Source organism: Peromyscus leucopus, chromosome 8b (genome assembly GCF_004664715.2).
Source record: "Peromyscus leucopus breed LL Stock chromosome 8b, UCI_PerLeu_2.1, whole genome shotgun sequence".
In the NCBI taxonomy this organism is placed as follows: Eukaryota; Metazoa; Chordata; class Mammalia; order Rodentia; family Cricetidae; genus Peromyscus; species Peromyscus leucopus.
The window spans coordinates 8850094-8877584 of NC_051086.1; the positions used below are offsets into that span (position 1 = coordinate 8850094).

The window sequence follows — 27491 nt, forward strand, 5'->3', positions numbered from 1 at the left end:
TTGTTGCAGTTGGCTACGCCCTCCTGTTCACCAAAAACAGCCTCAAAAACAACCATTTCCTCTCTGCTGAGAGACAGGGAAACGGGAGCTCACACACACGCGCATACACACATTTCCTTGTAGCAGGCATTCTGCTTTCCAGGACCTGCCATTTGTGGCAGAGGCATCAAGACGGGCTAGGCAGCAGAGAGGTGGCCAAACCCACACTGCTTCCACAACCCTGCCTGCTCCTCTCATCGGCCTGGCTCCCACAGGCAGTTCTAAGGAGTGTGACCCAGCCGATTCTCACGCTGTCTCTGCCTCCTGAGTTACTTACTTTGTTTTCCATTGCTGTAGGCAAGAGGCGCCTGGACACAGCCTCTCTGGCCCCTGTTCCAAAGAAGACAGCCCACTTACAACTCTGGATTCTCGCTGGTGTGGCCGGTGCCCCAGCTTTCTCCCTGGAATGGGTCTTGGGGAGACCAGCTTCAGCACAGGCTTGTCCCTGCTCCAGGTTCAAGAGGGAGGATAAGGCAGGGCTGTGAGCAGCTCACTTGGACCTGTCCCATGGGCTTCTCCCTATACTGCCGACATCCTCATGTGCCTGGCTGGACCTGCTGCATAGCTTCCCAAGGATGAGTGGTGATGTTCTCTAGCTACCCCTAGCAGCATCTCGGCTTTCTCTGGATGCACAGCGGCTGACTGGGACTTGGGACTTTCTCCGAGATAGACAGTACTCACAGTCAGATATGACTGTGCAGAAACTTGTGGCCACAGCTGTGCTGGTGGCCCTTGTCTCACTCATCCTCAACAATGCAGCAGCCTTTACCCCCAACTGGGTGTACCAGACGCTGGAGGATGGACGCAAGCGAAGTGTGGGGCTGTGGAAGTCCTGCTGGCTGGTGGACAGGGGTAAGGGAGGCACAAGCCCTGGGTCCCGAGCTGGGCAGGCGGACACACATGACTGCGAGGTGCTGGGATGGGGCTCTGAGTCAGCAGGTTTCCAGGAGTCTCGAGGCACCGTCAAACGTAAGTCTCTTTATTTTTCTGTCACCTTCAGGTGGTTAGGTGAGGGGAGGTTGTGCTCATGATAGTGGTGACGTCAGGGAACCTGGGCCTCATGCCCACCCTGAAAAGCAATGCTGCATAACTCCCCTGATAGGCCTAGACTCTGCCTCTGGCTTCTTTCATATGGCTGAAGGCTCTTTCTCTGCCATTATATGTGGTTGAAGGATGAAAGATGGGCATTCTAATCAAATCAAGCCATTGTTCCTTGGTTAAAAAGAAATATTATTAAGGAGTGAATCAAGAAGTGTAAGACCATGTGGGTGAGTTCTGTCTTTATTTCTGAGGTAGTCAGAGCCTTCAGGATAGTGAAGGAGACTCTGGCTGGGATGTCTAGGAGACCAGAGGAAGCACGTGGTAGCAAAGCACAGTGTTACCTCCCCCACCCCAATGGTGGTCTTCTCTTTCTCCAGCTCTCTTGTCTTGGGGTCTATATACTACCCTGGGAGTGGGAACCTCCCTTAAAATAGCACTAAGGTTTGAGAGTACAAGAAGAAAGGGATGCATAAATAAGACAATGCTACATGAAACAGGCATGTCTGTTTACATGCAACTTCTCTCCAGATGACAACCCCTAAAACTGACAAGAGGTCTGGCTTACAGGTACCCAGTCTCTATTACAAACGGCCATGGAGGCTACAGGTCAGACAACCCCGTCAGAAGATGACACTGATCTTTAGAAAGCAGGAGACTTAGGTGTGATCAAGGAACTTTCTGGAAATCCTGAGTGACATGTTCCTGACCAACAGCAGGTTCACAGGCCAGGCCGGGGAACAGCATCCCCATCTCATAGGTGGAGGTACCTAGGCTTACAATGGGGGTCGGCCTCTTCCTTGGGGCCTTGACAGGCAGGGAGCCTTTTTGTAATTATTATTATTATTATTATTATTATTATTATTATTATTATTGGTTTTTCGAGACAGGGTTTCCCTGTGTAGCTTTGCGCCTTTCCTGGAACTCATTCTGTAGCCCAGGCTGGCCTCGAAGGCAGGGAGCCTTTTACTGAGAAAAAGATCAAAGCCCATGAGTGCACTCTGAGAATCGAGGCATCTGTGGGAGGCCAAACAGCTGAACTTGGGTCTGTGTGTGATGTGTCAGTAGAGAGAGCTCTCCCTCTGCATTCTGTGACCATTCTGGCTAGGCAGGAAAGCTAGTAACCCTGAGGTTCCACCAAGTTTCTCATATGGGCTCTGGCTTTGCCCAGGTCTTCTGGGGGTGGGGCCAGGTATAGGCCAGGGCTCCTGCCTTCTCCTTCTCACTAGGCTCTGAGACTTGCCGAGTCCCTCCTGGACCATGCTGTCCCTGTGATACGTGTCCAGTACTGCCCCTTTCCTGCCTTTTGTGATCCAGCAGGTGCAGCCCAGGAGCATCTCGGAGACACCCTGTTCTTCCCACTCTCCTTCTGAGGTCTGTTACCTCAGGCCAACAGAACACACAGGGCCTCTATGACCTCCTCCCTACCCACATCCGTGTGACAGACAGCATGGCAGCCCCAGCTGCTCCTGCCCCGAGCACCCCACATTTCCCCTTTCCCCTGTGCCTTCCTGAGGTTCTCACCTATGCGAACCTCTCATCTACCCAATGAGCTCCCTAGACGATTTAAAAATACTTTCCTAAGATGGGCTTCTGGTGGATGACTATAATCATAGCACTCAGGCACCAAGCCAGGCTAGCCCGGGCTACATAGTGAGATCTTGTCTCAAAAAGAGAAAAACAAACACCTTTTGCAATTAATATGGCATTTGCAAGTAGCTGATCCTCAATGAATCTGAGCAGCAACTATTGCTCAAACAATAGGAAGACACTGAGAAGCTTTTTGATATTAACAGGATGAAAATTTTGGAAAACAGGCTAAATGGATAATTCTGGTTGCTAACACAGTCGAACACACATTGAGACTGAAATGCAATAGGAACAAAGCAGCCATCAGTCAGCATTTCCTGAGGGGAAGCTGGTCCCTAACCCTCTGGCTGGGGACAGGGCTGTTTGGCTTTGTGCCCAGGAGCTTGGATGTGGAGATGATGATGCTGGTCTCTTCCCTTTCATCTTCTCTCCATGAACTTTGCTCCCCACTAGTGCCAACCACTCTAAGTCAGCTCACACACTGTGCTTCGTGGACAGAGACAATAGGAACCACATGGCCAATGATGTCTGTTGCCCCCACCCTGTGGATCTATATCCCCAGCCTGCAAGATGACCTGCTACCATCTAAAGTCAGACCTGTGACCAACCTTGAGACTCTCTCGCAAAACCCCACCATGTTACCCAAGTGATTCTAGAAATCAACACCCTGGGGAGGGGCAGCTGCTCAAATTCTACCATCTAGACAGATGGCATCGGGGGTAGCATCCTTCATACCTGAGCAGTGATACTTCATAAATCCGCCGATGTACTATGGGCGTATCAATTGTTGTCATAGGGCTGACTATGTGGCTTGCTCACAATTTCATTATGAGAAGCAGTCTAGGACACTGGGTCAGAGTACAGGACAGGCCATTTAGAATTTCTACATATCCCTGATAAGGCCATCTGGCAGGGCTACCTCCTGCTAGCTCTGTACCATGAGTTCTTGCTTGTAGAACACATGGAGCTGGGATCACTCAGTGCTTTTTGACTGCAAACATCCAAGGGACCTGCCTGAGATGCAGAATAAACACGTGGTCCACTCCATGACATCCTGCACTCTGGTCTAAGGGCTCTTTGCTCCCAGATGTCTTGAGAGCACTGGATGGAAACACGGTTCATCCAGGTCAGGCTCAGGCCCCCATATGCCTTTCCCATGTCATGCTGGGGCCTCCCCAAGAGGGTCATGGGGACTTTTTGCCAGTTGGCCATCTGTTATGTGGTACCCAGGACCTTGTTACTGATCAGGAACTCTCTTCCCCCAGAGAAGCTGGAAGCCAGAGGCCAGGGTTCTACTTGACTAGTTGAGCCCAGGTTTAGCTTCACTTTCTCATGCTCATTTTCTCTGTCTCACTTTTCATAGTCCGTGTTCTTGGTCAGGGGTCCTTAGCCCTTTTTCTGAACTTAGGCTGCACATGAATAAAGAAACACAAAGTGGAACCCTGGCATAGGTCAGCTGGACCTCCATGCTACTCAAGGAAGAGCCCTCAACTCCTGGTCCTAGACAGCCTCTGAGCTTCTCCACACACCCTTGTACAATACTGCTGACTAGATAGGCGGGCTGGCATATGTATGTGTATGCCCTGTTCTCACTGAGACATCTCCGGCTGTGCATACAGGCAGTACAACAGACGGTGGGTCCTCTGGGTGGGGGTCAGCAGTATCAATGGGATGGCTTCTTTCTCAGCAGGGTGGGGCTCTGCAGCACTCTCTGTGATTCAGGGGATCTCATTCAGGCAGGGAGTGAATGACTGTGCAGAGTCAGTCATGGGGTATGGCGGAACCCAAGCTGCCAGGAAGGCAGAAGAGCAGACCAGCTCGGGCTGCGCTCTCTTCCTGGCTCCATGAGCCAGTCTCCTAGCCTCACTGCACTGTCATGCGGACACCTTAGCAAGCCACTTGGGTCATTCTCTTTCCAACTGCCCTGCCATTATTCAGCTCCTTTCCTGGCCTCCAAGAAAAAGCTTGTGCTGTTCCTGTACTGTGGGCATCACATTTCAACACCCTCCAATTCTACTATGCTTTAAAGTAGCAGAGTCTCTGAGTGGTTATATTAAGTCACAGCTCCTTAAACCACCCGTCATGTTACCATATGGAGTTGCATAAGTTAATGTGTGTGTGTGTGGGGGGGGGGCGGGTGGTCACAAAAAATCTGGCTATAGTAAGAGTTTCTGAATGCTCAACAACCAAAAGTTGAATTCTGAATCAAAGGGACAATGGATCAGGAGTGTCTGGGGCAGGGCTCACCTATGGCTCTGAGTACTTCACTCCAGCCGTGGCCCTGAACACACAGTGTGTGCCCTCAGCACTTCCTTGTGCTTAGTGTTCTCATGCCACAGTGCCAACAGCTGCTGCCTGTGTATGTTATGAATGGCGGTTTCCACTACTAAGCTTCTCGCTCTTACAGAAACACAGTTGTTTCACAAGGAGTAGCAAAGATTTTAAATATTTTTCTACCATCATTCCTCAGCATGTATGTATCCATTTGGTATATCTTTGGATTGAATTACAGTAATTGATTTTTTTCTTTCTTATTTTTGAGACAAGGTTTCACTATATAGCCTTGGCTGGTCTGGAGCTTGCTATGTAGACCAAAAGTAAGTCTCAAACTCAGAGAGATCCACCTGTCTCTGCCCTGGGTGCTGGGATTAAAGATGTCTCATTGCCTATTTTTCCTCTTTTATAACATTTTATTTGCTGATTTGAGTTTCATTAAAAAAACATTAAAAAAATTTTGATTTTGGATTCAGACAGAATTATTAACAATTTCTGAAATCCCTTTAACCATACTTCTGCTATCTTGTATCATGTATTCATGTGAAGCACCCACATGGCAGGTCACAACTGTCTGTAACTTCCAGGAGATCTGACACCCCCACACAGACATACATGCAGGCAAAACACAATGCACATAACATAAAAATAAGTAAATAATTAGAAAAATAGCTAGGCAGTGGTCGTTCACACCTTTAATCCCAGCATCTGGGAGGCAGAGGCAGGTGGGTCTCTGGGTTCAATGCCAGCTTGATCTACAGAGTAAGTTTCAGGACAGCCAGACCTACACAGAGAAACCCTGTCTTGGAAAAACTAAACTAAACTACACTAAAAATAAAAAATATGGGCTTTTCAAGATAGCTAAGTAGATAAAAGCATTTAGACTATGCCCGACAGCCTGAGTTTGGTCCTTGGACCCCCACATGGTGGAAGGAGAGAACCAATTCCTGAAAGTTGTCTTCTCATCTCTATACACCCTGATGAAATGCACATTGTTGTACCCCCAATAAATAAGTTAATGTAAATAAAGCTTATAAATATCAAAATTTGTATCAACTTTGAAAAATGAAGATGCTCTATATCCTATAATACTAAATATTCAAGCAAATTTAATTCTTTGTTTATTTTTTGAGACAAGGTTTCTTTCTTTCTTTCATTTTTTCTTTTTTCGGTTTTTCGAGACAGGGTTTCTCTGTGTAGCTTTGAGCCTTTCCTGGAACTCACTTGGTAGCCCAGGCTAGCCTCAAACTCATAACTCACAGAGATCTGCCAGGCTCTGCCTCCTGAGTACTGGGATTAAATGTGTGCATCACCATCGCTAGGCGAGACAAGGTTTCTTTGTGTTGACAGCCTGGCTATCCTGGAACCCTCTTTGTAGAGCAGGCTGGCCTGGAGTTCAGAGATCCGCCTGCCTCTGCCTCCTGATCTCTAAGTGCTGGGACTAAAGGCATGTGTTACCATGCCAGACAAGATTTAATTCTTTATCAATCACATTTATCTCACTACTACACAAATTTGCTTTTATATTTAATAAATGGTAAAATTATATGTATATCAAAGAATTATTTTAAAATGTCTTTATGATTTTATTATCAGTAAATCTTTGGCTTGTATTCCTATTTTATCTGCCTATATACCTGAGATATGTAAACTATTTCTTGGGCAAAAAGGGTTTGTGAGGACACGTGTGGTAGCACACACCTTTAATCCCAGCACTTGGGAGGCAGAGCCATGTGGATCTCTGTGAGTTCCAGAACAGCCTGGTCTATAGAGCGAGATCCAGGACAGGCACCAAAGCTACATGGAGAAACCCTGTCTCAAAAAACCAAAAAAAAAAAATACCAAACCAAACCAAACCAACCAACCAAACAACAACAACAAAAAACCAAACCAAAAACTAAGGCAGGGCTTGTGAGTGGGAGAAGTTTAAGAAGCCCTGTTTGGAGTGGAGAGGTACTTCCCCAGAAGATCCGGGATTGATTCTCAGAACTATATGGTGACTCACACCACCTCTAACTCCAGTACCAGGAGAGTCCCATGCCCTCTTCTGGCCTTTGTGGGTACTAGGCACACACATGGTGCACAGATATACATGCAGGCAGACACTGATATCCATAAAACAATACATTTTAAAAAGAAGCCCTGACATACAGGGTAGAGATAACTCCACAATAGCTAGGGAGCTGGCTCAGAGGGCAAAGTGCTCACCGTGAAAGCATGAAGACCAGAGCTCTGAACCATGGATACCAGGTGGATGCAGTGGCCTACCTGTAATCTGAATGCTAAGGGCGCAGAGACAGAGGAGTAAGCTAAAGAGCTACATGTGCTCTTGGTTCAAGTGAAGAGACCTCAGCCTAGAAGCTGGAAAGTGATCAAGGGATACTACACGTCAACCTCTGGTCTTTACACACGTACATACAAATACAATTGTACCCACACTCACATGCCCCAACACAAGTGTGAACATGCATATACCCCAAAGGTATACACACACACACACACAGACACACAGACACACAGATACACACACACACACACACAGACACACACACACACACACATAAAATAAAGCAAAAATATCCAAAAGTCCAGTGTACAGCTGGCAGAGCACTGTGTAGAATGCAGGTTGGTATAAGTAGTCAGGAATGCTTTTCCAGATTACAGAGGGAACCTTCTGGAGTGTGCAGCCTGCCAAATGGGCAGGGCACCCTGCAGGAGCACACAGAATTGGGCTGGGCACCCTGCAGTGTGTGGTTATTATTAGGCTGGCTGTAAAGGAGGGAGGTGCAACCAGCAAATCAAAAGAGGTAGCTACTGGTCTGAACCCCAGCCACCACCTGCTCTGTTACACGGCCTTAGTCTGCTGTGGGAGGTGAGAGCCATTAGGCCCTGAAACCACTCCTGGGCCTCAGAAAGTCACAGTATTCTGCACAAGGAACATTTCCTCCCTCTGCATCTTTCTAGAGTCCAAGATCATACTTGCCTGTTTTAAGCTGTGCCTACACCTTGAGGGATATGCCCACTTGACAGTTTCCTACCAGGAGTTGTAAACTGCCAGACCCTAGTTCATCTCTTGTCCTTTCATTAATGTTTTAGGTTTACTTTATAAGCATGCCTGCAGACACATGCATGCCACGGCACATGTCTGGAGGTCAGAGGCCAGCTTTTTTGAGTTGGTCTTCTTCCTCCACCTTTATGTAGGTTCTAGGAATCAAATTCGGGTCACCAAGCATGCATGGCAAGAGCTTTCACCCGCTGCTCAATCTCATCAGGCCCTACCTCACGTCCCTTTGAAGCATCACCCAGCTGCACTAGGGTCTTTGGTGATCTGGGTTCTGGCTGATGGTTGCTCTAAGGGCTGAAGAACATAAATTCTCAGTCACCAGAAGCAGGGCCCACTGGAGGCTGCCTGCTTTGCTGTGAGTAAAGCAGGAGAGAAGCAGCTGGAAGGAAGGATACAGTCAGTGGCAATTGCTGTTGACTCAGCGGCATCCCGTGCTGGTGGGCCACCAGATGCATGGGCTGTCTGGATTGTCCAGTAATCTTAAGATCTTGTACATCAACAGAACTCTTCATATGAGCAGCCAGTACACGAGGTTCACTGGGTTTACATCTGCTTGTGCTGCCCCCACACTGGAGGTGGCAAGTTGGAAGCCTGAGATCTAGAAGGGGTCCCCGAGTTCTAAATGACAGGAGAGTTCTCTGTACAGGAAGCAGCTTAACACACAATGGGCAGGACAGACTGACCCTTGGTGGCAGGAAGTGGCACAAAACCCCTGGATGACGCTGTGTGACTCCACAGCCTAAATATAAACATGACCCTGAAAGGAGCAGGAATCAGACCCCGTTCCAGCATGAAGATGGGATGTGGCACAAAACAGGGGCCTAGGCAGAATGGCAGTCTCATGTCATAGCACCCCAAGAGCAAGTCTGTGTTCAGTTCATGTGATAAGATGACTTCTCTCGAATTGCCATAGTGGTTTGAGAAAGGACTGAAGGAAAAGGAACCTCACCTCCTGGCTGCCAACACGGGGTTTTAAGTATGTTCTTCCCACCATCCCGCATGCTTACTGGTCCAGCATGTAGATGAGCAGTTTCTCATCCAGGGTTGCCCATGACACTTTAGCTTTCACCTGTGTGGAGGCTGACTGCTGGACAAAGTCAGTTTCCAAGAACAGAGAAGTGCACAGAGGCCTCCAGCTATTGGATGAGACTTCTGAGGCCCATGACTTCTAACTTCCAGGCTCATGTGTTCTCATAGGCTCTACCGTAGTCCACACAGTCACCTACTAGATTGGGTCATTTGAGGCACGGAAACAGGAGACTTGAGAATCTGCCTTTGCTGTGTAGTGAGGGGAACCTGGGGATGTGGGGCTTTGGGAATGGGTTGGATGGCGGAAGGACAGTGAGGTACCCATAGATAGGCCTAGCAGAAGTGCTCACTATGTGCTCAGATACAGAACCCATATGAGATGGGAGGATAGGCAGACACCGAGCCTGAGAGCTTTGTGTTACTTGGTAAATCTATATTGCATTTCAATAAACATTTAGGTCAAACCAATATTGGCAGTAATGGTTCAAAGTTACCTTCTAGCCATTTAAAAGCCCACAGAGGTGAAGCAGCCTGCCTGGGGTTGCCTTTCAGTGCTTTGTGAGAAGTGGGACAAAGGGTCTACAGGTTTCTATAAGCAGGGCCTTATTGCTAGCTCACAAAAAGAGGCCACCCATCCTGTGCCTGAGATGGCCAAACTCCACATCTTCCTTGCCCACAGAGGAAGTCAATACAACAGTAACCGTGGAGCACAGGCTCTTCAGGGACCTCGAGAGGCTGTACTCTTTCATGTTCAGTTCTTGTGCGTCTGCTGATAACATTTGTTGTAACCCAATTCTGAAAATCAGCCTTTCGAATTTGGGGAGAACAGCAACTCCAGTCATCCAGGCCTGCTTTGAGCTGAGCACTGACTTATCTGCAACAAGTCTGTGAATCAGAACTCCCTAACTACTGCTAGACCATGAGCCAATGCTAGACCACGAGACAAGGGAACAGAGGCTGGGCTGGCATGCCATCATCTTGCAGTATGGGCTTTGGTGTGACATTTAATTGGAGGGGGCGGGCAAAATTCTGGACCAGAAGCCATCATCCCTCTACAGTTCACCTACAACATTCTGCCTTGCCCACCTCCTCAGACCAGAGTGTGGGGCAGGGAGCCGAAGAAGGGGAGGGAAGCCAGGCAGGGTGGCGCACACCTGTAATCCCAGCACGCAGGAGCACAGGCAGGCGGATCTCTGTGAGTTTGAAAGAGATCCAGAACAAGTTCCAGAACAGCTAGGGCTACACAGAGAAACCTTGCCTTGAAAACAACAACAACAACAACAACAAAAACAACACCCCCCACCCCAAAACCCAAAACAGAGTGGAGGAGGGAGAGGCAGGTACAAGGGTTGGAGCACCACTCTGGCTGCTGGGAGAGTGAAGGACATGGGGCCTTAGAGACAAGTTGGGTGGGAGCCTGGGTTCAGCAGACCCAGGTCTGGCTCCTGATCTGTTGTCCCTTGCTGCAGAGAGGCCCAGGAAAATCACTTAATGTTATAGGCTCAAGTCTTTTGCCTATAGGAGGGAGAGGTAACAATGCTAAGTTTTAAGCTGGGTGTGGTGCCCCATATCTTTAATCCCAGCACTTGGAAGGCAGAGGCAGGGGATCTGTGAGTTAGAGGTTAGCCTAGTCTATACACAGTGAGTTCCCAGGATAACCAGGGCTATGTAGAGAGATCCTGTTTCAAAAACAAACAAATAAACAAGTAGCATAAAAACCAAAACCAAAACCAGTGTTGAATTCTTGCGTATCTGGACAGCTAATTGGGGACAGCAGCTGAAGACCCATAGGGTCCACTCCTAAGCAAGAAGCTCTCCCTTCTAGTTTCCATTATAATACAGCATCTGAGTGAAAAAGGAACGTTTATTTTATCAAGACCCAAACCAGGGGATGGGGAGATGGCTCAGTGAGTAAACTGTTTGCTGTGTGAGATCAGATTTTGGATCTTCGGCACTTACAATAAACCTATGTGGAGTGGAGTGTGCCTGGAACCTCAGCAATGGGAAGGATCCCAGGAGGATCCCAGGAGTTCAGCGGCCAGCCAGTCTAGTCAAAATGATGAGATATAGAATCAGTAAGAACCAGCCGGGCGGTGGTGGTACACGCCTTTAATCCTAGCACTCGGGAGGCAGAGCCAGGCGGATCTCTGTGAGTTCGAGCCCAGCCTGGCTACCAAGTGAGCTCCAGGAAAGGCGCAAAGCTACACAGAGAAACCCTGTCTCGAAAAACCAAAAAAAAAAAAAAAAAAAAAAAAAAAAAAGAATCAGTAAGAACCTATTCAAAAAAAAAAAAAAAAGTTAGAAAGTTAGAGAGTACTAGAGAAGACACCTGAAGTTGATCTCTGGTCTCCACGTGCACACACCTAAGCAGGTCTACCGCCCCTCAGCACATGTACACACATGCATACACCACAACACAAAGCCTCAAACCACAGAGCAGCATTCCAGCCCAGGTGGGATGTGACCACCGCAGTGGAGCTAGGGCGCCCTGAAATGGCTGGGAAGAGGACAGAATAGCATGAAGACTCCAGTGTAGGTACGGTGCTTCCAGAAAGTTCTGTTCAGAGAAGATACCCGCTGTTTGTAGTGCTTTTTCAAAGGTCCAACAGAGGCCCAGAAAGGGAGCAGCTATCACTGATGATGAGTGTGGCCAGGGCCACCTGACTTGGCTCTTCCCTGAGTGGCTCACCATACTGACCACCTGCCTTCCCTCCTTTTGACCCACAGTACAGTTTGACATGATGCGTGCTTGCAACCTGGTGGCCACAGCCGCCCTGGCTGTGGGCCAGCTTACCTTCGTCCTTGGGCTGACGGGCCTACCCCTGATGTCACCAGAGTCCCAGTGCTGGGAGGAGGCGATGGCCGCTGCATTCCAGCTGGCAAGTAAGTACCCAGGGTGGGCAGGTTAGCCACACTGTGGCCCCCGTAAGGCTGGAAGACCTGCTGGGCCTTTCTGAAATCATGGAGGGAGAGTACCCCAAGGCCCTGGCAGGCAGGCTTTTTACTTGTCAACCTATTTCTGTTCTAAAGGTGGTTCTAGCATACTGAAGTAAGGTGCTCTGCTTTTCCTGGTCTACAGAATCTGCACCACATTTGCCCTTCTAGATGTCAGACGCTAATTTGAAGCAGCTGGGGAAGAGCTGGCTCATGCTGGGCAGAGGTGGGAGTCAGGCCCAGCGTTTTTGTTGTACGTGAGGCTTCCTGGGGCCTGACCTGGGCTCAGCACACACCCTTGCTCATGTAAGAAGCAACCTGGTGAGAAGCTCATGTAAACATGTTATACACAGCCTGAATGGACAACAGATGTCCACCCATGCATGCATACATGCTCCTATCGCAGCTGTAACACAGATGCAGACCATAACCTGGCCTTGCATGACATTGGGTCATCAGAGAGCAGAGCGCCTTTCAGTACTGCATCAGCCACCCACCTGCCTAGTGATCTGGGGGACACTGTGTGCGAGATTAGAAAATGTGGGAGCAAATTTGCTGTTATTTATGTATCTGTGTGTATGCGCCTTACTATGTAGCCCTGACTGGCCTGGAACTCACAGGTATCTGTAGTGTGGCTGGTCTTAATTATCTGCCTGCCCCTGCCTCTTAAGTGCTAGGATTAAAGGCATGTGCAGCCATGCCTGGCTGAAAATTACGCTCTTAAAGTGATGTCACCACAAGAAATGACCCACAGAATTGTGGAAGGTTTAGACTGGTGGTAGAAGTCACGGCAGCTGTCCAACTGTGACCCGCCTCCCAGTGACCAGGGCTTCCATTGCTCCATTCTGTGGGCTTGGAGCTCTTGGATGGTGAGCAGCTAGGTGAAGTTCAAGCCTCCTAAAGCGCACTGAGGATGTCAGCTATTCAGTCTACAGACAGAAATGAGGGCCCACAGGTGCACAGGAGGAGCAGGGTGTGGACACTCTCAGTCGACCTTTCCTTTTTGGTCTAGAATGCCAGCCATTCCTGTGTCCAGTGTACACTCCTAACAGGGGAAATGGCAGGAAGTCTGAAGTGAATCATTCTAGGAATAATGGATCCTGGGCCTTTATCTTTCTTGAGAAACAGTTTCCAGAATGAGGATGACCGGTATTTATGTTCTGGAGAACGCCTGGTGGGAGTCAGGAAACCCTGCTACCCTGGACGCTAAGAATAGTGTGGCGGAATGGTCCTGGGAAAGTCACTTCCCTGTGGCCAGTCAGAGGCAGGAAGGGGTGGGGTGGGGGTGGGGGATTGGGAGGATTGTGAAGGCTCTGGAAGAACCCAGGGCTCAGTGGCACGGGAACTGGATTTTTATCTTGGCTCTACCTACGTGAATGTGCGCCAGTCACTGAGCCAGCTGCAGCTTACCCAGCTGCAAGACAAGGTCATTTCTGTGACTCCCAATGGATATGAGGAACACTGAGATGAGACATGCAGATGTGACTGAGGGTCAATCCTATCCTCTTCCCACCCTCTCCATGGAAGGTACAACATGGGACATGTTTAGAAGTTTCTCACTTTGCCCTCTACTGACCAGACACACAAAACAAACAGCTCTTCCCACTCAAGTGAGGGCCTCCACCATCTGAATCCACCCTCTCAAGAAGGAAATGGAAGATTTTGAAAACATTACAGGAAAAGCTGAGTTTTAAAACGATATCTTGCCGGGCGTTGGTGGCGCACGCCTTTAATCCCAGCACTCGGGAGGCAGAGCCAGGTGGATCTCTGTGAGTTCGAGGCCAGCCTGGACTACCAAGTGAGTCCCAGGAAAGGCGCAAAGCTACACAGAGAAACCCTGTCTCGAAAAACCAAAAAAAAAAAAAAAAAAAAAAAAAAAAAAAAATAAAACGATATCTTGCTAGGAATGCATGTCTTTAATCCCAGCATTCTAGGGGCACAGGTAGGCAGATCTCTGTGAGTTCAAGACCAACCTGGTCTACATAGCAAGTTCCAAGCCAGCCAGAGTTACATAGTGAGACTCTGTCTAAACCACCCCCCCCACTCAAAAAATAACAAGTGAAAAAAAAAAAAAAGAAAAGACATCTTAGTGGCAAAAAAAGAAAAAGAACAATAGCTCTTTCGTTGCTGTTGTTTTTCCCTCTGCAATGGTTCTTGACTGTGGAAGTGACTACTGCTAGTGTGGTAGTCAACCCGATTGCTGCCTTTCTTCCTGAAACATCCCGGGACTCTTCCCTGGAGTCTTCCCAACTTGCATGGGTCTGCTAGCAGGCCCGACAACGGCCTCCTGCAAGCATCTGTTTCATGAGAAAACAGGGTTGCTTCCTTCCAAATATTCATTGAAGAGAAATCAAAGTGCGGAAAACTTCCATGAACTGAAATTCAATTATCTTCGACAGTTTTGGAGGGGATGGATCAGGGCTCCTGAAGGGGGCTGGGGTTAGTACACCCCTACTTTGAATATTTCGAGGCCAGCCAACCTCTGGAGAGGTTAGATCATCTCTGTCCAAAAACTCCCCAACAGCTGGAGACCAGCGGAAAACGCCAGAGCAATGAGGGCGGTGGCCCCTGGGCCAGTTTGGGAAGCTTCTCATGCCTCCCAGGCTGCCTTGTCCCTACGCATCTGACTATCACCCTGACAGGTCTGTTTTGCCCAAAAAGGAAATGCATTTGGCCTGTTTAGACTCGTTTCATTGACAAACAGTACAGAGAGCAGCTATGTGCCTTTCTTCTATCACACTGCTAATTTTAGAGCTGGGTTTTTTCCTGTGCTTGGGTCTGTTTTAAAGCCAGGGAGAGACTGTGGGGCGCCAGGATGTCCTGTCACAGGACGAGGAAACGCCTGCTATTACCTGTTGTCAAGAGGACCAGTGCTGGGGTGAGGTGGGTGGGCAGGGGGAAGAAGATGCGAATGGAAGAGGAAAGTATATGGGACTGACTGAGGAGGCTGGCACACCCTGGAAACCAGCAGAGGCAACAAACCGAAGGGTGGACTCCTTGTCTGCCTGTGCTCTCACTTGCTGCTCACTCTACAGCTCTGGGCACCAGTGCCATATTCCGCACAACCCTGGGCTAGTAAAAGGACCACCCCTCCCCCTACAAGAACTGCAGCTCTGGGGACTGTTTCTCAGCAACATCAGGGAGAGCTGTGTGAAGCTACTCTTTCATGGATTGTCAGCAGTCTCCTGTGGTTTACCCTTATACATTCAACCCAGTACCTGCAACGGCATTTCCACGGTCTGCTAAGGACTTTCCAAGTCTAATTTTGCTTCACCTGCAAGATGGAAAAATTGCTTCATGACCCTTATTCCATGCCCTCAACCGTCTGCTCATTGAAATTCCAAACTTTTCCCTGTGACAGCAGCATGCTGTGTGTCTGTCAGGGAGCTTAAGACAGAATTCAACATAGAGAAGTGCCCACGAAAGTCTCAGGGAGACAAGGAGGGGACGTGGCTCCGACAGTATTTCCTCTACCATCAGGCAGCTCCACACGGGCTGTCTTGCTCTTCCACTTCCTTTTTCTCTCGTTCTCCTCCCTGTTTGGCTTTCTGTGGTAACTAGCACAGCATAGATTTAAAAACGCAAGGGTTTCCCATTGTCTCCCACCCAAGGCCCATTTAGGGTGATGATCAGTTGACTGTCGGCCCGTGAAGACACAGAACACAGAACCCTCTCATTTAGTGAGAAGATCAGCTGACTGTCGGCCCGTGAAGACACAGAACACAGAACCCTCCCTCTCAGCAGCGCCCAGGCAACTGTGCACTCCCGGCCCCGGCACGAGGGTCTGAGGGGAGCTGGACCTGCCAGGGCCTGAGCAGTTGGCTCCAAATGTTGGGTCGAGCACTGATTTTTGGCCTCTCCATGGAAGTCCACGTTTCTGTGAGCTCAAGCTCCCACTCTGGCGCCCGTTTCTACTTCCTCTGCTCTTTATTCCTCCTCTCCCTTTGGCTGCATCTTTCATGGTCTGTGACGTTGATTTTTCTTATGGTGCTGGGTATTGAACTCAGGGTTTCCCACATGCTAGCAAGCACTTAACCACCACACTACACTCCTAGGCCCTTTTTCATTTTGTATTGTGGCTCAGGTTGGCCGGGAACCCCCCAGGTAGCATAGGAGGAGGGAAAGCAGCACTGGATGTGTAAGGACCTGTGGCCTGAGAAGGGTCAGCCTGTGTGGCCTCTGGCTCGTCACTGGCACTAAGCGGCACCTGGAGCAGGGAAAGGAACCGGGGTGGGTTCTCAGCTCTGCCTGGGAGGCACCTCAGTGCTACATGGCTCTTGCGGACTCCCAAATTCTTCAGGTGTGTCCCAGCTGGAGTGTAGGCTCCAGGCCAGAGGTTCCACACCTGGCTCTGCTCACCACCACTCCTCATTAGAATCCCTTCACCTATTTCGTCTGAATACGAGGCGGGGCACATGACCTTCTTTTCTGTTCCATAGGTATACTGTCTTCAGGATGTCACCAGTGCTGTCACCCTTTCCTAAAACCCTGTGGTGACACCCACACTGAGGAGACACCACCCCCAATGTATGGTCCCTGTGTCCTTGAGTGCAGAACCTGGGCTCTCCTGCCACTCACTCTGGGTGGGTGAGCTATCCTTCCCTCTAGAGTCGGTCAGTTCTGCATATCTCTGGAGTGGCCTTCCTGCCTATTCCTCTACTATTCGCAAAGATGTGGTCCAGGCCTCACTAAGCTGGGTCTGAAGATAAGATTCTTGGGGGCCAATGGTTTAATAGGATAAAGCTGCACATGTGAAGTGCAATTCCTCTGCCGTCATTAGAGCCTTGGTGTCTGAGGAGCCACTGTGAGGACACTACACACAGGGGCAAGCTGGTTAGGTCATCACTTCCCCTTAGACATGCCAGCGTGGCACTACTGATACACACACGGGCTTATGGCATCCTCCCTATGGAATGCCAGGCTTAGAAAGTTCAACAGTTTGTTTTGGGAGCCAGAGAGATGGGAACTGAAGGCCTCAGAAAATGGCTGTGAATGTGTAATCCTGAAGGCCATGCTTTGCGTCTGAATTCTTACTTAATTCACCCATTACCATTATGGTTTATATAACCCGTTTCCAAATCTCTTTGGGCAATGGTCCTAAACATGGCACACAGCATCAATTTGTCTTCCTGATGCCGAGGGGCGTCTAGGGAGCATGTGGGTTGTGTAAGTTATTTCACAATTAATTACTTTATTCAGAATGGCCTTCATGGTGGAATCTAAGCCTTTCTCTTCTCCAACATGTATGTGTATGTATGTTCAGGCAACTGAGTCCAGGGCTTTGTGCATGGAAGACAAGCACTTTACCACCGAGTTACAATCTCAGCTATTAAAAAGATAAAATAATTTTTTTTCCCACTTCATGTGTTTTGAGATGGTGTCATGTTTGAGGGACCAGGCTAGCCTAAAGCTCTCCATATAATATAGCTCATGATGGTCTGAAACTCACTATGTAGTGCAGATTGTTTCCAAACTGGATTTCTTCCTGCTCCTGTCTTCTACATGGTTCCTACAAGCATGCATCACCATACCCAACTTCAGCCTTTGGGTTTTGAGGCAGACTCTTTTTGCTATGAGGCTTAGGTTGGCTTCAAACTCACAATACTGTGTTCCCTCCTGAGTGCTTTATACCCGCATGTTCCAGCATACTTGGTGAATACATCTCCTTTTGTGGAAGCTTATCACCAAGCCCCAGTCTTGTGTGATACAGTTTTGGTTCTCTGAAATCGGTGAGCTTGTACCTGCCCATTTCTGACTGCCTGCACTTTGACTTCGGCAGCTTAGCCTTTTACAAAGTGCGTTTTACTTCACACACGTATTAGTTAATGGATGTTAGCATCCACCAAGACCACTTTCAACACCGGGCTCTGGGGTGTTCTTTATCTCTTGGCTCAGCCAGTTTTGAACCTGGTCAAAATTGCCAGAGGCATGGTGGCCCACACCGTCAATCCCAGGACTTGGGAGGCAGAGGTAGGTGGATCTCTGCAAGTTAGAGGCCAGCCTTGTCTATATAGCAAGTTCAGGGCCAGCTAGGGCTACATAGTAAGACTCTGTCTCAAAACAAACAAATGAAAAACCTCCCCCCAAAACAAACCAAAACATCCCCACAAACTAACTACTAGAGCCTCTCCCATGCCATACATGCTGGTTTCCTTTAGCCTTTCCTGGTAACTGTACAGTTTCTTTTAATGGCAAGACTTAAGCATGCACTCATGGCTGTTTAGGGTTCTTGAGGAGGCTGATGTTGCTAGTCTTTACTGAGGGTGGTAAACATTACCTGAAATGGCCTCTTGTGAGCTGGTGGGAGATCGGTTTTCTTAGACCTGCAGATCTTGTCACAGCAAAGCATCTTTTGCTTAGACTTTGCCTGGGCTGGATAATTTCCTTTTTTGTGTTCTTTATCTGGTCCTCAAGTGCCACTCTGCATACTAGTTACACTTCATCTCTCTTCCCTTTCTTCCCTCACAAGCTGAGTCATTCATCTGGGAGCTTTAGAACACGATCCCTTGCTCCTCAATCCCTCAGATCCTCCTACTAGAAAGAACCATCTGGATCAAAAACTCAGCTTCGCTGGTGTGTGTGTGTGTGTGTGTGTGTGTGTGTGTGTGTGTGTGTGTGTGTGTGGTGGTGGTGGTGGTGGTGGTGTCTCAAAAAAACCAAAAAAAAAAAAAAAAAAAAAAAAAAAACCCAAAAAAACCCCCCCAAAAAAACAAAAAACAAACAAAAAAAAAACACCCCACAAAACAAAACAAACTCAGCTTCATGTCATGTAGTGTTTTTCTTTTTTTTTTTTTTTTCCCGAGACACGGTTTCCCTGTGTAGCTTTGTGCCTTTCCTGGAACTCGCTTTGGAGACCAGGCTGGCCTCGAACTCACAGAGATCTGCCTGCCTCTGCCTCCCAAGTGCTGGGATTAGAGGCGTGTGCCACCACCGCCCAGCTCATGTAGTGTTTGTACCATGGGGGATTCAAGACCCGTAGTGGAAGAGGCCGAAGCCTGGCTCGCTCATCTTCTCTGGCTGCGTGCACAGACTGGGCATGCCCAGCCTAGTGTGTCTGCAGCGGTCCCTTTGTCAGCGTGCTTGCTGGACTCCAGCCGTGCTCCCCTAAGGCACTCCAATTGCTTACTCAATTGCAGAGGAGCACCAGAGGTCAGCCCCAGTGTCTTTCCTCTGATGCCACCTGTGTGTATGTTTGATAGTCATTCCAAAAGGAAGACCTTGTGACAGAAGCTTCGGCCCCAGGAAGAAGGCAGGAAGGAAGAAAGAGAGGAAAGGGACGCTCTCCACTGTGCTGGAATTCACACCGCCCTCCGCTGGCCATTGCACAGGAAGAGGCTGTTTGCTTTGGCAACTCGACTTCATAGAGATGGAACTGATCCCATGTGCAGAGCAGAGCACTTGCTGAAGCACTTCCCTTTGGTCGGTTTCTGGACAGGCTGATTACATCACTGAGAATCTGGGGGAGAGAAGTCTTCAGGGGAAAGGACGCCGAGGAGAAAGGGAGCCTTCTTTAGGGACTAATTTAGTTTAGGGGTAATGAAAGAAGAACTCCAAGTTGAAAGCCAGCCTCAGCTTACTGGTCCATCTCCTCCCATCTAGGCTTACCTCTCTCAAGTACAGGAGGTTCCCACAAGCAGAAGCTAGCCTTATTTCAGAATAATGTCTGTAGTGCAATATGCTGAGCCAGCTGACTCCAGGTACCTTCTCACAGAGGACAGGAGCTCATGGAGCAACGCAGTGAATTCATGGAGCTACATATCTCTGCTTCCCATGTTTTTATTTGCTTCTTATTGACAACACATGGAACAAAGGGTGATCTCTGTGTCACCTATCTTAGTAATGTCTCATCTGTTGGCTCAGGTAGGGCTTGGATGGCAGCCGACTGCAGGAGCTGCAGGATGCTAATAGCTATGCCTCTCAGTGTATCTAATTTAATGTGCAGGACACATGTCCCTGGGCTGGCCTTAGTACACCTAGCTCCCCGTGCTGAGGTTCCCTATAGGGCTCCCCCATATTGGGAACGAACAGACTATTGCATTTCCCCTTTGTCTGTGTGTGTTCTAATGTGGTCAACGTCAACCTGACAGAACTGAGGCTCAGGCTCATCTTCATGCAGAACGAGTGATGTGCAAAACCTTTGCTTTTGTTCGAGATGGGGTCTCTCTATAGAGCCCAGGCTGGCCTGGAACTCAAGGTCCTCCTGCCTCTGCCTCCCCGGGGCTGGGATTGTAAGTGCATCCCACCACATCAGCATTCAGTGTGAGGCTTTATTAAATACTTATGCTTTTCCACAGGGAAACAACCTACTCTTTTTCTAAACATGGGTTTTGTAGGGCAGCTGAGCTCAGGTCCTCATACTTGCATTGCAGGTATGTTGCCAACTGAGCCATCTACCTGGCCCAGATCGACGGTTTTTATCTTCCAACTTATTTTTTCAGGACATAGAGGGCTATACCAGGTCTTTTATGCACACGTGTTACATTTCTTTGATTAATTTATCAACACAGTTAAATGTTCTTTCATCTTTATGGTGTTTCTGGAAGCAGATACATGCTCTGAAACTTTGGTTTGTGTACATGATAAATAATATAGCTAGTCATGGGAACACTATCTTACGCTTACATACATACTATGCTGGGGCTAAGAAAAGAAAGGAAGGGCTGCAGATTGTGCTTAGTGGTAGGGGACTTCCTTAGTATGCACATTCTACCCCAACTCCCCAAAAAAAAGGAAGGGGAAGGAAAGGAAAGGAAGGAAGGATGGAAGGAAGGGAAGAAGGAAGGAAGGAAAACAATTGAGCACAGTAACAGTTCAGTGAGTCTGATGCTGGCAAATGTCAGGCAGCAGAGGTGCTGCTTCCTCTCCCTCATCTTATGCCGCCCCAGTGGAAGGACACTGGCCTCTCACAGTTGGTATAAGCTTAGCTCATAAGCTTAGCTCTTATGCTGCCAGGGAAGAGTAGCCCTGCAGAGAACTGCCATGGGACTGGGAGGCTGCTCTGCTGCCTATACTGACTATCTGTCAAAGGACTTTGTGTCAATGCCCATACCTCCCGGTATGGTACGAAACCATCAAATGCCATCTTTGGGAGGGTGGACCTAGTTCTTAGCTTCCTCATTCTTCCCTTGGTAGAATTGTAGATTCATCATCTTAGAGCAAATTAGCCATCTGAGAACTCCAGGGCTAATGGCTAACATGGTCTTTAGGAGACTCAGCAGGTGGTGGGTGGCTCTGGTCATGTGAGACTAATTCTGATCATCCTTTAAGATCAAAGTGGCTGAGCCAGTGGCGCACGCCTTTAATCCCAGCACTTGGGAGGCAGAGGGGCAGGTGGATCTCTGTGTTCAAGGCCAGCCTGGTCTACAGAGTTCCAGGACAGCCAGGGTTCCAGTGGGGCCTTTACTCAGCCATTGCCGGCAGGTCACTAAAAAGCAGAGGCAGGCATTCCCATTCCTCCTTTCCCACAGGTTCACACAATTCTGTTTTGTTTCACATTTGCTGGGATTTGCCTCAAATTATTTACTTATCAAGTAATTACTGACAGTCCTTGGAGTGGAGGAGTTCTGGCACCAGGGACATGGGAGAGAGAGAAAAGGAGCGGTAAGAGGAGACCAAGCACCAGAACTCTCTAAACTAAATCCCTCCTAACCATGAAGTGTGGGCCGAGAGGAGTCCCCTCCTCCTAGGCTGTGGCTGAGTTGTGGAAGCACTGGTGGCAGAACAGGCAGGGCTGCCAGGCTGAGGTGCAGAGTCACATTCTAAGGCACCAGGAAGCATTTTATACGCGGGGAAGACACAAGCTTTGCTCTAGGAAGACGGCAGTGGGGCTGTGAGAGGAGGTATCAGACACACCAACGTCCTCTGCAGTGTCTGCCAGCACAACTGCGGGACGTGGACCACGGAGCAGCTCATTTGCTGCATTCCTTGCAGGAGGAAGAGCCTGTCCCTGAAGAATCTGAAGTTGTTCCTCAATCTGTTGGCATGTTTCACTGTGACGCACCGGTACAGAGGAGTCAGAGCAGGAATGACTGTGCATGTGTGACAACCTGACCCTGCAGACGCCCTCCCCGCAGGCGACCCCTCCCTCTCCTGCAGTTGTCCTGTTACACCTGACTCTTCTCGACAGTTTTATGGCCTGTGCGTTTTTTGGAGGTGCAACTTAGCCTGTATTTGAATTGTTCAGAGACTCCCTGTCTGTGCTCTTATGATTTCCTCCTGGGCCACCACATCTGGGATTTTCATTCCTTCTCTCTGCCGACCTGCAGTTCAAGCTGGGCTGTCCCAGTGGGCCCCTTTAGAGGAGGCTGATTTGGTTCATGACCACATGAGTTTCATGTTATAATGTTCCCTGGAGTGCAACTATGGCCCCAGGGCCACACCACACTATTTTTGCAAAGCCTTGACTAAAGCAGGTCTTGCTATCCTTCATGTGGCAACACTTGCTGTTCTCTTCCTGCTAAGTACCCTAGTCCCATGAATGTACCTTAGTCCTTACCAGAAGGTTCACTGTCATCTAAAAATTTTAATCAAAACAAGTTTCCAGAGAATACTACTACTACTACTTTTTTTTTTTTTTTTTTTTTTAAAAAAAGAACTTTGCTGAGCAGTGGTGGCCCACACCTTTAATCCCAGCATTTGGGAGGCAGAAACAGGGAGATCTCTGTGAGTTTGAGGACAGCCTGGTCTACAAATCGAGTCCCAGGACAGTCAGAGCTACACAGAGAAACCCTGTCTCAAACAAACAAACAAAAAGAATTAATTCTTTTAAAAAGATTTTTAAACATTTTTTAAATTATGTGTATATGTGTGTATCTGTACACTTATGCGTGCAGGTACCCAAGGAGTCCAGAAGAGAATGCTGGATCTCCTAAGGCTAGAGTTTCAGGCACTTGTGAACCACCTAATACGGTTGCTGAAAACCAAACCCAGGTCCTCTGCAAGAGCAGTATGTACTCTTAACCACTGAGCCATCTCTCTAGTCCCAAGAAATTTTTTTGTTTGTTTTTTGCTTTTTTTGTGACAGGGTTTCTTTGTGTAGCCCTGGCTGTCCTGGAACTCTATCTGTAGACCAGGCTGGCCTCAAACTTACACAGATCAACCTAACTCTGCCTCCTGAATGCTGGGATTAAATGCATGTGCCACCAATGCCTGGCAAGAAAATTTCCTGTAAGAGATTACCTTCAGACCCTTTCTGCTTACACATCAGTGATTCAGACCAACTCCAAGACAAACAAGGGGGCTGTGTGGGTATTTGACTCTGCTTTAGTTCACCCTGAGGCTCTGGGAGCCAATTAATTAATCTGTTCCATTTTGATGAAGGATATTATGGATATAAAGCTGGGGCCACTCAGCAAAAATTTAAAATTTTGTACATATGTGTAGTGAATACATGTGTGTACATACATGTGTGCAGGTGCACTTGCCTGTAAGCTAGAGGTTGACTCTGGGTCTCTTCCTCTATTACTCTCTACCTCTTTTTTTAAATGTCATTTTGTGCGTGTGTATAAAATATGTGTAGGAGTGTGCATGTCACAGCACATGCATGGAGGTCCGAGGACAAGTTGTGTGGAGTTAGTTCTCTCTTCCCACCTTCATGTGGGTTCTGGGGATTGAATTCCAGTTGTCAGGTTAGATCATTGGGCAGTAAAAGCCTTTGCCACTGAGCCACCTCACTGGATCCTCCAGCTTATTTCTGAGACAGGGTCTAAAGCTGAGACACTGAGACATCTGAGACATTGACACCGAACCTGGAGCTCACCCTTCTGGTTAGACTGTTGGCTAGTGTGTGCTTTTCTCCTTCCATGGAACCTGCCTGTCTCCATCTCTTACAGTTCCAGACTCACACTGCCATGTCTGGCTTTTTCTGGGAATCTGAATTAAGGCCCTGACGTTTATATGGCAAGCATTTTACCCATGAGCTACCTCTACAGCCCAATCAATTTGTAAACATGTCCCTTAGCATGCACAGATCCAAAGGAAAACTCGGGAAAGTGAGAGTAGGGTAGATATACTTGGTAGCAACTGGTTCCTGCTGATGGCCAAGTTTCTTCCTACTTGCCTACCCTCTTGGCATCTTTCTTTCTTTGGTCTTGTTTCCTTAGGCTTCATATCCTCCCTTGTTTATTACTTATTGTTTCAGAAGACACCTGCTGGCAACCTGTGTATCCAGGCTGCTCAATTCCAACCTCTTCTCAGTCTTGAAACAAGCATAAAAAGTTCCTTTGGCTGTTAATCATGTCCAAAGACCTAAGAATGAGGAGACAGACTGAAAGCATTTCTATATGCCTTAGACAGAACGCCAGCTCCAACTGCTTACTCTACTAACATGAATGTCTGTAGCATGAAGCTGTGAACAGAAGCCTCACTCTTCACTGGTAGGGAAGTTGCCTCTGGTAAGCAGGTAGTACAATGGAATGAAGTGTGTGTGTGTGTGTGTGTGTGTGTGTGTGTGTGTGTGTGTGTGTGTGTGTGTCTGGCCCCTAAACTCGCTCTGTAGACTAGGCTGGCCTTGAACTCAGAGACCAACCTGCCTTTATCTTCCAAGTACTGGGATTAAAGATATGAGCCACCACACCTGGCTTGGAAGGCAAATTTTAATAGCCCTATATGTATGAAAAGTTCCACAAAGAACTACAATCAACATGGACATGAGTTTTAATCATTTAGGACAAGATGAGGGAAAGCAAACTCTTTCAGTTCCTAACTTCTGGAAGGTCCTGTGAGGATGAGATAACAACGACCACGTTTTAGGAAAGTCAAAGCTGCTGTTCCCCCTGTCCTTCCAGTCTCTGTCTCTCTTGATGCTGCTCTTTGCTCTGGGAGCACAAGGGGTCCTCATGATTTTGTCTTCCAGGGAAAGCAGTGGTGGGTTTGTGAGTGAATGAACAGTCACAATAGACCTACAGATGCCAATATGCAGGGCTGTAGAGGACAGCAGCAGGAGTTCTACCTACCCAGAGCTCTGGGAAGGATTTGGATGAACCTGAGGGGCTAGTGTTTGACCTAGACCAACTCAAGTGATGGGAGAGTCTAGCTGGAGAAAGACCCAGCTAGATGGTTGGAGGAGGGTGTTGCTGGAGAAGAAATGGTATTGGTCTGTGGTAGGGGCAATATGGGATGGGATCTCTGTGTCTTCCTCCCTTCCCCATGCCTCTGTTTCTGCTCTGCCATTTTCCCTCTTGCTCCCACAGCTTCTGGGCAGCAGCATGGCAGAGCGTCTGTCCACCAAGACCCACAGACTTCCCAGTGCTGCCTTCTCTGTCAAGCAGCCGTGTCCTCACATCCTAGTTGACAGTCAGGGCAGAAAACTGAGATGTTCCTATTATAGGAGCCAACAAGATCAAGCCATTGTCATCCCTTAAGAGAGGAATTAGTGAGAGCCAGACATGGTGGTACAGTACTCAGGAGGAGGAAGCAGGATGCGGATCAAGAGTTCAAGGCCAGCCAGGGCTACACAGTGAGATCTAGTCACAAAAGCAAACAAGCAAACAGTAATCAGGACAGTGGTATCACTCTTGACTGAACATGTGCCGCGTTAACCAGCTAGCAGTTCCTGACTCACCTCTCCTGGCCCTTATGTGGTGTCAGGTTATGAAGAGGGAAGGCTCAGAAGGAAAAACAGCCCCAGAGCACAAGCAGAGGAGGTACGATGGGGAGAGGGAAACTCTTGAGAAGAAAAAGGAAACCAAACATATCAAAACCAGACCTGAGCCAGGCCCCAACCTGGCTATGCTTGCTAGAGTGGGCTCTGTCACCCGGATCAGAAGAGAGAGAACCTCTGCTCCCTCTGACAGCAGAGCCATGGGTAATGAAAATTCCCCAGCATGGATTTAAACCAACAAGTGCCAGTCTGTTTCTAGATAAGATTTAACAACTATCTGTTTTTGCTTCAAATGAATTAAGCATTTATCAAAGTCAGAGGTAATTGAACTCAATTTAACAAAATGATGGTTGGTTCTGTCTGGGGCTGGGAAGGCTGCCTGCCAGGTGTGGGGACTGTAGAAGCTGTACTGACCCTCAACAGCAGGCCTGATCCAGAGGTTGACAGGACAGGACCGACCCTCTACTGTCTCCTCCTGCTGCTGCCCAGAGTTACAGCCTGGCTGAAACCTCCAGGTGCAAAGGCTGCAAGAGAGAAGAAGGTGGACACAAAGCAGCTTAGCCCTCATCTAGGAGGAAAGCATTGAAGGAGAGGGGCAGAGCCTGCCTCCTGGAGGCTCACATATAAGCTATTAACCTATTCTCTCCTCTCTGTAGGCTTTGTGCTGGTCATTGGACTGGTGACCTTCTACAGAATTGGCCCTTACACCAACTTATCTTGGTCTTGCTACCTGAACATTGGTGCCTGCCTTCTGGCCACCCTGGCGGCTGCGATGCTCATCTGGAACATTCTTCACCGGAGGGAGGACTGCATGGCACCCCGGGTGATTGTCATCAGCCGTTCCCTCACAGCACGGTTTCGCCGTGGCTTGGATAATGACTACGTGGAGTCTCCATGCTGAGAACACCCTTTTGGGACTTTATGAATAACCACTGTTTAACGTCATAGTCTAGAAACCAATTGCCTGTCCCAGGCCCTGCTTGTGCAGAGGTATGGGGCAAGTCTGGGTTACCTATACATACATATGTATGATACTCATGTACATTTATTATGTTACATATGAATACATTATGTGTCTATACGTCATGTGTGCCAGCCTACTTCTGACACAGTCTTCCTTGACCAGCACAGCGTGGCTTCACATCATGCAGGTTTAAGAGGTGGAGACTAGAAGCTGAGGCAGGGTAGGAGGCAGTGTGGGCACCTTGCTCTCCACCTCCATTTGGGGTTAATTTATTCTGCATCTACTAAGATGGCATCCTTGGTTACTTTTATAAAGCAGAACATGCAGGAAGCTTTTCATGAAGGGTCTGATAATCCTTGAATGAAACAGAACTTATAACAGGTGGTAACGGTATTATGCCAGAATCAAGTTAGAAGTGTACGTTTTACTCCTGATTATTTGTCTAAGTTAAAATAAACACAAGCCTCTGAACTGTGTCTAAAACGTGTGCTTTATAAACTCCATCCATATTTCTACATTCTTCTGAGACTTTTGTGGGATGACACTAAAAAGGACTGAAAAGACCTTATTAAGGATCCAGAGGAGGCATCCCATGATTTGTACACCCCAGAAGTCCACATCTGTGAAGTCCATATCCCTAAACTCGGAAAACTGTGGCCTGTCACAGCAGATCAACAAGCAGAATGGAAAGGATGAAATCCAATAGCTTTCTCCAGGAAAACTTCAGACTCTCTCCAGCTAGGGCAGTGGATAGTGGATACCTCCAGAGGCCACGCTGCTTTCAGACAGGCTGGATCCCTAGTCTGTGGCTTCCCAGAAAGTATATAAAATATGTACCTTGGGGGTTAAAAATGGCCCACAGAACCCAGGGCTGCCTGACTACATCTGTAAACAAGGTTCTGGTGCACCTTTGCTGGATAGCTCATCACGGACACCAGGAGGCAGGAATCACAGCTGGC

The 27491-nt window shown here is 48.3% G+C and overlaps 2 protein-coding genes across 5 annotated transcripts in view; one reads left to right on the plus strand and one right to left on the minus strand.

The window, feature by feature from the left end:
* On the plus strand, positions 1–27008 carry Tmem204 (transmembrane protein 204). Its single transcript, XM_028854693.2, has 3 exons — positions 1–1008; positions 11762–11917; positions 26225–27008. Exons 1-3 carry the CDS (start codon positions 729–731, stop codon positions 26467–26469), a joined length of 681 nt encoding a protein of 226 aa, XP_028710526.1. The 5' UTR covers positions 1–728; the 3' UTR covers positions 26470–27008.
* Ift140 (intraflagellar transport 140) overlaps positions 1–27491 on the minus strand; it is an 88139-nt gene that overhangs the window by 17418 nt on the left and 43230 nt on the right. The window lies entirely within an intron of this gene.

Bases quoted from the DNA above. Each gene is read 5' to 3' on its own strand.
- Tmem204 (XM_028854693.2), top strand. From the start codon at position 729: ATGACTGTGCAGAAACTTGTGGCCACAGCTGTGCTGGTGGCCCTTGTC. The intron at 1,009-11,761 runs GTAAGTCTCTTT...TTTGACCCACAG, and splicing joins GTCTCGAGGCACCGTCAAAC to TACAGTTTGACATGATGCGT. The intron at 11,918-26,224 runs GTAAGTACCCAG...TCCTCTCTGTAG, and splicing joins CGCTGCATTCCAGCTGGCAA to GCTTTGTGCTGGTCATTGGA.